Source organism: Coloeus monedula, assembly GCF_965178545.1.
Source record: "Coloeus monedula genome assembly, chromosome: 4".
Classification (NCBI taxonomy): domain Eukaryota; kingdom Metazoa; phylum Chordata; class Aves; order Passeriformes; family Corvidae; genus Coloeus; species Coloeus monedula.
In genome coordinates, this window is record NC_138784.1 from 48432350 (window position 1) to 48444349 (window position 12000).

Here is a 12000-nt window from a genome sequence, read left to right on the forward strand (position 1 = left end):
CATGAGGTTATTGGGATTTTCATAAGACTTCTTTTAATTGGTGGGAAAGGAAATGAGAGAAGACAGAAAAATCTAATTTCTAAAAAAAGACTTTCAGATATCTGAGAAGAAAAGTTCATTGTATTAATTTGATAAACGTATTTATTTCTGAAAATATGCAAGAGCACAGAGAAGAAGTGCCTAGAAGTTCTCTCCATCAAAGAAGTAAGACGCTTAAAATTCAGACAGCACTGGTATTCCCACTATTATGTCATGAAAAACTCTTTTAATTCCATAAACCACAGTAATCGCATTCCCAAAGGAACTTGTTATTACTTAGCAGAAGGAATCTTTTACCATTTTACATTTGCTCTCAGAAAAGATTCTTCCGGTTCTTTTGGTGACAGGGTCAACTGACGCTGGGTGGGAAACTATGACACTAGTTTGCTAAAAATTACAAACAATTGAACTATCGATACAAACACAGATGAATTAAACTAAGAAATAAAACCTGTAATACAGTAATTCTTTCTAGTGACTTTTCCCAAATAGCCATTAATGCATGTGAATACACTTCACAGGCAACTCTGACACTGTGGATAATTTTTCATTGCAACCCTTACAGCTCATTTCCCTTTCAAAGCAAGTGGCAATGGACAAAGCCCTTCAATATAGCAGCAAACATTAAAAATCCCTACTGCAGCACATTATTTCATATCTCACCAATCTCCTTTAAGAAAAAAGGCACAGCAGGTGGCTAGTAAAATTTGTAGCAGATCTTTAATGAATCAGATCAAGCAGACCTGGCAAGCATACAGGAATATAATCAGAAATCACTGCAGTAAAGCTTACTTTATTCCCCAGAAACCTAACTCATTACATTAAAAGCTTTCAATGTTTTGGTAAATATGAAAACAGCTATTTCAAAAGAATGAGAGTATATGTTAATCCTTTCTAGTTGTTTTAAGAATCTGCACACCAGTAAAGCAATAACAAAACGAAATGCACTCAGACATGGCACTAATAATTTTTCACCTGATCATCTTTTACTTACTTGAGCATTTTTTCCCATATATCACTGTCATAAAAGGCGTGGTTCCAGCCCATTTTGACTGTTCCAACAATGACATTCTGCTTAAAAACATCTGATCCTAATTTATGATACAGTTCTTCACAATCATCCAGGGGGATATGGAACAGCCCCAGCATAAAAGCTAATATAGCTCCTGAAAAAAACAAATATTTTGCAATGTAAAATGTATCCTGGAGTAAGATTGCAAAGATGGATTATCAGCTAACATAGCTCATAGGTTAGCAGAATATCTGTCTTGAAACAGGAAGACCAATTGACATTTATATCACTAAATTCCTGCTCAGACATGACAAACCATGTTTTAAAAGAATATATACAAGATAGAAAAAGTCTATTTTCAAAAACAGAAATATAAGAAGTTGAAAAATTACATTATTTCATTTTGCAGATTACAACACGTATATGGCAGAAAGCAAATGAAATCCTTTACTACTTTACTTGCAAAGAGAAACAAATAAGATAAATCCATGCTGTGGTATTAAAAAATTATTTGGAGCATTATTTGCTACCTTTCAAATTCTTAAGCCGGTAGAGAAATATTCTAGAAAAATTCTGTAAAAATAAAGGAGATTTCAGTAGTTTGGATTACATTTGGTTGCAACCATTTATAATTAGTTGCATACATGCTGCCATCTAGTGTGTGCCTAACAAAAATTATGACCTACCCTTGCAGGAACAAAATAACAGCATTCAAAAAGCATTGCTGCTAAATACCACTAAAAGGACTGTGGAAAAATAAAATTAATGAATTACCACAATTCTTAGATATATTAAACCAAAAGGAACACACATAACCTTTAAATCTAGTTGTGCCATACTATGAGAATGTGTAATTAAGCATTAGGAATAACTAGGACACATGATTTTTTCAATCTGAAAATAAATGCCATAGGATTGAATAAAACTAATTTTAAAATGTGCCAGTTCTTGAAATAGAGTAAGAATATAATGCATGTGCAGAAAAAACTGCATGCAGGAAGTTACAGGTGGCCTTAAAAGAAACATGACTTCCAAGCCCTTTTTCACGCTCACAATCCCCACCACGGTGATAGCTGAGCATCAGAGGATTGATGGTCCCAGTTTCTTAAAAGGTAGCACACACGCTTAAGCCTACTTGACACAAAGTTTCATCAAGAGAAACTTTCTCAAGTGCCAAATCATCAGAGGCCTGTATTCAACAGACTTAACAGGTAGCAGCAGAGAAACACTGTTTTCCCAGGTCATGCAAATCCTCTGCCACATTCTCTTCCTCGAAACTCTCCAGCACCAGTTCTACAAGATCACACATTTGCTACTTTGGTGAGCAGATTCAAAGTACGCAGGGCCTATTACAGCATCATTGCAATGACCTTTCTCTGTGACTGCCTGTATTTACACCCTCTGACCCCCAGCGAAGAGAAGTACAGGGAAGATAACTACAAAGACAGTAATGCTGAATTCACAGCAAGGGTATTTATAAACTTCAAAGGCAAAACAGCTGAACAGTAGTATGAAATACAAAAAGTGCAGCAGAAAAGAGAAGTGCAGTGCACAAGAGGCATCCTTCCTATCATTAAATCCACCACTCTTGTAAATCACAATTCATTCAGCTGCAAGACTATCAGTATAGGTACTGTCAATACAAACAGAACTGCCAGCAGTGCTGGCAGACATGCACAACCTAACCCAGCCATGTCTTTTCATTTATTATTGCAAGCTGGACAACTGCAGACAAAAGCTTAATTGTGTAAAAAAAATTTAAAAGAATATGCCGAGTACTTACTAGCAGTCATACATCCCAAAATTAAAGGAAGAATTAAAAACAAAGTTAGTTCTAGTGATGGTAGTGGGAGTAAATTAAGAACACTAGGCCTCTCTCTGTCCAAGAGGCCTCTCTATCTACCTTTATTATCCTTGAAGATGACACTGGAGAAGTGTTTAGCAGGGAAACCATCTTCCAAACAACCAACCACTTACTGCTAAATTAACTAACAAAGGATTTACTTGGAAGACTATTAAAAATGTAAAGCAGGGAACTACATTGTGCCTACAAACAAATTCTGTCTAGGAGACCTAAACATTCTCGTCCACTACTTTGAGTCTATTAAGCAAATCTCTTGGAACACACTTTACTCATGGTAATCTGTGTTTAATATAGTTTCTGAATTAAACTGTATAGAATATAAGTATAGCAAAAAATTGAAGAATGTGGGCTTCTAAAGGAAGCTGAGCTAGTGAACTACAGCATACCTCCTATGGTAGAAAACATAATTCTGCTGCTACTGGTGTAACAATTTCTGAAGGAGATTACTGTCTTTTAAGGAGAAACTTACGCTTTGGAATTTCCTACTTTCTAGGGAGGAGTAACTTATCAGTGAGTCACAAGAGTAATTAAGTCTGGGAGGGACCTGTAGACATTATCTAGTCCAACCTCCTCTCCCAACAGGTATAATTAGAAAAGGTTACTCAGGACTTGTTCATTTTGAGTATCTCCATGGATGGAGATTATACAGCTTGTGCAGGCAACTCCTTCCAGTATCTGACCATCCCCACAAGAAAAAGCATGATCCCATACCTAATTATAACCTCCCATACTCCAGCTTGTCTGTTGGCTTTTTTCCTGTCACTGTGCACCTTCAAAATGATTCTAGATCCATCTTTTCTTTATTTTCCCATTAGCTGAACCAGGACAAAGGCCTACTCTTAGCCTTCTCTTCTCAAGGCCAAATAAACCCAGTTTTTGCACTCTCTCCTTTACATGTCATGAGTTCCAGTCCCCTGATTGATTATTTGGCTTTCTGTCAGACTTATCCAGTATGTACAAAAAGAGACCCAAAAGATTAAGGGTTTATAGAGGAGCCCAAAACAAGACATTTGTGGCCAAACAGAGACCCTTTAAATTGCTGGGTACGTTCTTGTCCATGCAAGCCAATGTAGTCAGCTTTCTTTGCTCTAGAGTACACTGATGATTCACATCCAACTTGTTCCAAACAAGACCAGGTCCTTTTCTGCAAAGCTGGTTTCTAGCCTGTCAGCCCACCTCAGATGGAGGGCTTCATATTTGGCTTCACTGAACCTGCCAAGCCATTTCTCCAGCCTGTACAGGCCAATATGAAAAGAGGGCACCACAGCACTGACCACTTCCTCTAATTTAGATCATTCAAGATCTTGCTACAGGCACATGCTGTCCTTCTGGCAGGTAATTAATACAGACGAAACATTGCTGTTACCTTAATAAAGGAAGCATGACTGACCTAGTACCAATTTCTGAGGGATATTACCTTAGTAGTCTGTAAAGCTCCATAAATACCTAAGATAAATGTTTCTGTGCGCAAGTTGAAGATTTCACGCAAATTCAAAAAATGACAAATCAGTTTGCGGCCAAAAGTTCATCATGAACTGCCCGAAGTTCTTACTCAGAAGCAAAAAGAAAGACTAGAAATCACAACTGTATTTTCATAGCTTACACTCTTAAGTCAGAAACTGCAAAATCTACATTTATTCTCAGATGTTCTTTTACTATATTGATAGCAAAACTCCACCGTGTGGCTTAATAATTACCTGTGCTTACGCCACAGATGTAGTCAAAAAGTTGATGAACCGGCTTTCCAGTTAATTCTTCTAGTTTCCGTAGAGTCTGAAGTGCAACTAAACCCCTGAAACACAAAAATCCCCTTCACATACAATGGCAGTCTTATCTCACATAGTTCTAATAATTTTTCAATCACCTTGGCTTCATTATAGCTCATTATAATTTAATAACTGCAACAGTAAGAATCCTGAATATTTCAGGAAATAAAAGAGCAGCAGAACACAGTTAAAATAGAATGATGAATATTGAATATAAATGACATGCTCAGGCATACGAAAAATAGTATTAAACAGCTATAGCCATACTGTTTTATAGCAAAGACTGAGGGGTGATCAACTTCTGTGGATGTAGACTCAGGATAGATTTTAGCTGCATCCCCACCACACAGCACTTACATTTTGGTCTTAACAAGGCTATATAATGCCCCCTGGGGCATAGTATTTTCCAGTGAGGGGTTTGCTTGGCCTCAATTTAATGTGTCTGAAATAATGGGAGAGATGCATTAGAGACCATTAGATTTGTGCTTCTCTAGCATGAAACAGTATCTGGCATGCAGCAGTGTGAACTGTGTTGGGATAGAGCAAGATGACTGCGCATGGCAAAATGAGCACCAAAACAAACACCATTCAAGCAGAAATGCATACAAAAACAATACCCATCACTTGGATAGTCAAATGTAACAGAAATGCAACTCATAAATTGCCTCTTTGGGTATTTCTCTATCAAAGAGAGAATGAAATTTTATTTCCAGTTGCAGTATGAAAAAGGCTACAAGCATATAAAACCCCAGAAGTTTTACCTTGTTCCTCCTCCATCAATGGTGAGGACTCGAATTCCCCAACCTTTCACAGGGTCTGTATATCCAATCAGAGCTAAAGTTTCTCTAACAGCAGCCTGAAGACTTTCATCATTAGCCTGTCTCAGTCGCAACAGGCATGGGATTAATTTTTCCTATTGATAAATACAAGGATATTTTATTCTAACCATATGTTTAGACCAAAAGAATCCATTCTTAAATTTACTAGAGTGGCATTTAAGTATAGAAGTAATATATTAGTTAAAATTGGAAGAAAACGTCTTTAAATCTGTATTTACCCACGTCTTTCTCTAACAAGGGAAAGAATGGATGTCAGTATTATGTTGTACACACCTCACTGCTATAGTAACTACCTATCAGAATTAAGCAATCAAGATGATACATAAATCTTTTCAATAGCTAGGAAAGCTACATTTACCAGTTTAGTTTTATTGAGTTAGTATCACATCAGCCAAGCGTAGACTTGAGTATGAAGCACCAAAGTATAGGTAAAACCCCAGATTTGCTTAGTAAGTATCACACTGTTTCAAAACAAGAAATGCCTTCTAAATACACTAATATCAAAACAAAAATTAAACACAGAGTATTTTTAAATGTACTTTACTACAAAGATATACAGCATTACAATCAAAATGGGAGTAGTGAATACACTCTTTCATAATAAAGTAATTCACATATGTTTATGTGAATGCCTGACCTATACCCTACCAGAGGATTCATCTGGCCTGCACTCCATTCCCAAAGGGTACTTTTCCAGAAATTTCTACAATCTGTATCACACGTTTGTCGCATCTTTTGGAAAAAGGCAAGAGGTTGACAAATGCAGTGATTTAGCTAGTACTTCCAGAATAGTCTACCACCCACCTCCTGCCCTCTCAATGCAGGGAAGGACACAAGTAGGACTAGATTACATGAATTTATTTGATGGTTCTCTTGCCACCTCTCCTCGAAGAAAGCATGTAAACAAGCATAGAAAGTACTGTGCATATACAGATCAACTGTACAGCACATTCCCATCTGGTCAACTGCCACAGAGGACACAATGTACGACCTTTATCTACCACTGGAAAAAACTATACTACCTATCCACATGACCATGTCGTATGCTTCTAAATTAAACACTGCAATCTTAAGAGCCTTTAGCTAAACTCCCAGTAGTTTGCATATGAATCTGCTTGAATCAGCTACAAAGTTATAAAAAGAGACACTCAAATTATAATCTTTACAAACAGGAAATATGACTAGTCCACAAAAGCACAGAATGAGGTTTTATGTTATTCTCTATCAATCATCTGTCTGATTTTTTTTTTTTATCTAAGCATAAAAACTATTTGCACCTTAATTGCAACTCCTCTGCTCTCTGGAAATTCTAGAAGATGATAGGTCAGTTCTTCAACCCTGTTGATGCAGACTCTTGGATTCGTGGATCTCCGTAGGGCTTGAACTAAAGCTCGAGTCCTGTTATCAATACTCACTCTTGCAATGATCTAAAGAAGACAAACAGACGACATAAAACTACTCTAAGAAATGTGTAAAATTTGTCAAGACTAATTTCAACGTGTTATTTTAAGATTTCTCAGAAGTAATGAACAGCATGTTGTACTAGAGATCTCCTACAGTTTCCACGTAAGCACTGCTTAAACCACCAACAAAAACCTTTTGATTCTTTGTTTACTAGAAAACTAAAATAAAGGCAGCTCACAACAAGAATACACCAAACAAACATGTCAGTATGTATTCAGATGAATTTTCAGGCAACTTTCTAGTACTTAAACATTAACAAAACATGAACTGTAAAATTACTATAACTACAAAAAAAAGCACAACTAGATTTGACTGTATTTATGGACTCTGTGTATATACGAACTAAATATATGTACCTACAACACACACAGAGCTGTGTGTATATATATATGCACACACACTTTATATATAAACTTACATAAACATATCCATACTTACATAAAACATTTAATACTTATACACAGATGTATCTATTCTTACTCCTAAGTACATATATGTATTTGTAAGTTTATATATAGTATGCACATATGTATAAAATATATATAGTTTTACATATTTATTTATTTATCCAAGTACACAGAATGAATAAGAGAACAGTTTGGGTTGGAAGATGCCTGAAAGATCATCTAGTTCCAACCTCCCTGCTGTGGGCAGGGACAACACATATATACTTATATGGAAGTACAAGTACTTCGATATAAGTAAAAGTATGTGTACATATGTATGTAAGTATATACACAGGTATATACTTATTTATGTAAGTAAAAGTGTGTGCATATCTATGCTTACATATAGGTATGTACACTAGTGTAGCATATATATACACTTGTATAAAATATACATAGAAATAATACATAAATTAACACTAAACAAAGACTTGCCTTTTCTCTCTGAAGAGACAGATGCTTTTCCCTCTCTTCTGCAGTCTTGGCCTCTTTTGCTTTGTCCTCATCACTCTTCTCAGACACTTCTTGTTCTTGCTGTTTACTCTTTTCTGGTGAAACAACTTTTGTATCAGATCTTAACTTTGGAACCAGCCCACCAATATAGCTGTCTACAAAAGCTTGTACACTGTTACTGGGATACGAAAGAAAGTTTGCAATACTTTTTTTAGTGGAAACTGGGAGAGCAGTATTCGTCTTTTCAGTACCCAGAGCCTCTGCTTCAGGAGCTAAAGTACCTGCAGAATCCACTCTCTTTTCTTTGCTTGTTACAGTATTTGCTGATGAATCAACCTTATTCCTCTCTTCAGAGTCCTGTAATGAAGCATTCCTTTTTCTTTCTTGTTCCATAACAGAATTATGAAAGTAAGAGTTGATATGATCAGCTACAAAGTTATAAGTCTCTCCAAAATTTGTAGAAAAGTAGCTTATATGAAAAAGGTGATTTTTAGTAGGTGCTGAAACTTCTGGAGTATCTTGACAAGTGCCGCTTGAACTTACTAACACAGATTCCAAGTTTTTACTTGCACAAGTGGATTTCTTTGCAGCTGGGCCTCTGTTGCAATTGTCCTGAGTTCTGACATCTGTGACTTGTTTATCATTTTCTAGATTTGCGTTGATGTTACTCGCATCTGCACTGCTTTTATTTGCTTTACCCAAAGTACCTGAGTGGGACTTTAATCGAGCTATCCGTGACACCAGTTCACTGTGAGTGCCAGACACTGCCTTTGAAACAGACTCTATAGTGTTCTTAATTCGTGACATGCGAATGCTCACCCTTGTAAGTCCTTTAGAAGAAGAAGTTAAAAGTTTGGAAACTCCGTAGTATAAAAACTCATGGCTATAAACGTACTTGTTATACCAAAACGTTCTGCTTCTGGCCCACTTACACCAAGGCTCGCTTGTATGAAAAACTCTCAGGTGTGCAGCATGATTTATCCTCCAGCAGGCTTTAGGTCTACAGAAACACAGGTATTTGTTTCTTTGCTTCCACCAAAGATTTTTTGGGTTAATCAAAAGGAACAAATATGCGTCCAAGGATAAATGAACTGTCATTACTTATAAATAATTGCACCTTTTCTATGTTGCTTTCTACTTCATTCCAAAAGATATATGTCAATAAATAAGTCCTGTAATGTAGTGTTGCCTGAAAAAGAAAAAAGAAAACAAACAAACAAAAACTAACAATGGAAACCCCAAAACAGAAACAAGTTAAACTAAAATCACGGAGGTGTTTAAAACAGATGAAGCTTATGTATCCTTTTGGTAAAGACAGATAAACATTCAAATCAAGTCAAATAATCTCATGAGCATATCTACTGCTCAGGACACTTGGTAGCGTTACCCCAACATTTCAACATGCTACTCCCAAAAGGCCAATTTAAGCTCATCTTGAGCAATATGTGACTCTTCTCAAAAGCACTTAGTGGCATATAGAAAGTTGACTGCTGTTTCTTCAGCAAACTATCTTGTGCAGACACAGCGTTTCAAATGTCACTATATTACCACCCTTTTGCAGAATTCCTCACAGGGAAGAGGTGACACCAATACTCAGAGCAAAGTTCAACGAAACGTGCCCATCCTAAGAGCCAAGGGCAGTATATAATCCTTACTCTGCAAAAAAAGATGCAACTGGTGGAGCAGCGTTTTACACAGCACACCAGAGCCGTGCTGATACCGCAGGCGCAAATCCATTATTTGCTGAAAAAGCAAGCCTAGGCTTCTCCAGCGCCTGTGACAAATGCCGCAGGCACGCAGGCCAACTCCTGCGCAGGCCGGCTCCGCAGTGACAGCAGAGCTGACACCACCGCAGGCAGCGCCATCCTTACTTACAGTCTCCTCGCCTGCGCTGCGCCTGTCCCTGGGTGAGCGCCGGGCTGCGGGCTCCACGGCCGGGCCGGGCTATATAGGCACGGGGGCGCCTCCTGCCCGGGGGGCAGGCGCGGGCGCTGTTCCTGCCTTGCGCCATTTCCCAGAAACGCTGCCCAGAGCGGCCGCGTAAACAAGCACCGAGTCCCGGCCCCGCTGTCCCCGACCCACCTCCCGTTACGCGAGCGAGTCCCGCGTGCCCTGCACGCGCTCATCGTGCCCTCCCCCGTCCTCATATTCCCCCACGACCCGGTGGCGACGCGGCCCGTCCTGGCGGCGGTACCTGCTGGACAGTCGCTCCCGCCTCCCCCCTCTCCCCAGGCCGCCACCGAGCGCCAGGCAGCGGCCGCGCCCTCACGAGCGGTGCCGCCCCGGCGCAGCGGGCGGGGGGCGGCGGGACCCGGCACGACAACACCCGCGGCGCGCGGCACTGCGCCTGCGCACGGCCCGCGCGCCGGAAACAGCTGGGGCGCGCGACAGCGCCCCACGGGCCGCCGCCGGGGGCGGACGAGGGGGAGAGCGGGGTGACGCGAGACGGCCGCGCGACGGCTCGCGGGGCGGGGCGGGGCCGGGCCGGGCTGCTGCGCCTGCGCGCGGGTGGCGACGTGCGGCGCGGCACGCGAGAGTGGCGGGGCGGTGCCTCCCCGCCCTCCTCGGGCGCTGCGGAGGTTGCTGAGGGCGGAGGGCTTGGAATGGACAGTACAGGTTATCCGGTCCCAACTTCCCTCCCACAGACCCGACCAGACCAGACCAGGCTGCTCAAAGCCCCATCCAGCCGGGCTTTGAGCACTGCCACGGTCACGGCATTCACATCCCTGGGCAACCTGTTCTGGGGCCTTGCCACCCTCACAATAAAGCATTTTTTCCTAATATCTAACCTAAATTTCCCATCTTTCAGTTTGTAGCCATTATCCACTGTCCTGCCACTACACTTCCTGTTCTCTCTGGCTTCCGTATAGGTCCTTTTCAGGTACTGGAAGGTGCTTTGAGGTGTCCACACAGCCGTCTCCATGCTGAACAGCTCCTGCTTTCTCAGGCCTGCCTTCATAGGGGAGGTGCTGCGGGTCCTGGGGAGGCACTGGGAGCAAGGGGCTGGGAAGAGGAGAAGGGCCCCTGCCCAGCCTCTGCAGCTACTCAGTGCGAGTGCCTCGGGACTATTCCCCCACATCTCCTGCTTAATGCTTGGGGAACAATGACAAACATGTTTGCCATGGGTTGGACAGGGTTAGGGAGCGGCTTGGTCTTCCCCAGCCAGGCTTCAGAGCAGCAGCAGGCCCTGAGATTCCTGCCTGCATGGCCTGTCTGAAACACTCTTTTAATGGGGTTGCCGAAACTTCAGGTGAAAATGACAAGAGAGGATGGATACGCTGTGTGCTCAGGTGGAACAATGGAGGCCTTACCATGAGGGTTAGGAGGGTCACATCACACTTGTAGTTTCAGATCTCAGTTGTCTTCTTCTGTTTTTCCCACAAATAAGGAAGTAAAATTCATTTTCTTACCTTGCATTTTATTCTCCAAAGGAAAATTTGTATTTCTTGCATGTTGTAATTTTTATCATGTATTTTTTATAAATTGAACAGGTTAAATTCTCTACATCTCCCAGAGCATCCCTGTCTGGATGGTAGGTGCCCACCAAAGTCACTCTGTCACTCCCTTCCTCAGCTGGTCAGGGGAGAGAAAACAGAACAAAGGGCTTGTGGATTGACATAACGACAGGGAGAGATCACTCACCATTTACCATTATGGGCAGAACAGACTTGGCTTGGGGAAATTAGTTGAATTTGTTACCAATCAAATCAGAGTAGGGAAATGAGAAATAAAATCAAGTCTTAAAACTTTCCTCCCACCCTTTCCTTCTTTTTGGGTTCAACTTCATTCCCAAATTCTCTCCCTGCTCCCCATACAGCAGAGCAGGAGGACAAATGGGACCTGCAGTCAGTTCAACACATACTGTCTCTGCTGCCCCTTCTTCCTCAGTGGGAGGATTTCTCAACTCTTCCCCTGCTCCAGCATGGTATCCCTCCCACAGGAGACAGTCTTCCATGAGTTTCTCCAGTGCTAGTCCTTCCCACAGGCTGTAATTTTCACAAACTGCTCCAGCGAGGGTCTGTTCCACAGGGTCAGTCCTTCAGGAGCAGACTGCTCCAGTGTGGGTCCTCTGCAGGGTCACAGGTCCTGACAGCAAACCTGCTCCAGCATGGACTCC

At 41.1% G+C, this 12000-nt stretch overlaps 1 protein-coding gene across 3 annotated transcripts in view; it reads right to left on the reverse strand.

Moving 5' to 3' along the window:
- PNPLA8 (patatin like domain 8, phospholipase A2) overlaps positions 1-10239 on the reverse strand; it is a 38193-nt gene extending 27954 nt beyond the window's left edge. The window contains exons 1-6 of one of the 3 annotated variants that reach the window (XM_082280639.1): positions 10078-10239; positions 7866-9072; positions 6798-6947; positions 5443-5594; positions 4613-4707; positions 1034-1205 (exon numbers count right to left, since the gene is read on the reverse strand). In XM_082280639.1, the coding sequence (XP_082136765.1) occupies positions 1034-1205; positions 4613-4707; positions 5443-5594; positions 6798-6947; positions 7866-8981 (1685 nt within the window). In that variant the 5' untranslated portion in view covers positions 8982-9072; positions 10078-10239. Of the gene's footprint in view, positions 1-1033; positions 1206-4612; positions 4708-5442; positions 5595-6797; positions 6948-7865; positions 9073-9538; positions 9676-9758; positions 9900-10077 lie in introns of those variants that run through there. The other 2 variants (XM_082280638.1, XM_082280640.1) reach the window with 2 other exon arrangements.
- Positions 10240-12000: the final 1761 nt, after the last annotated feature.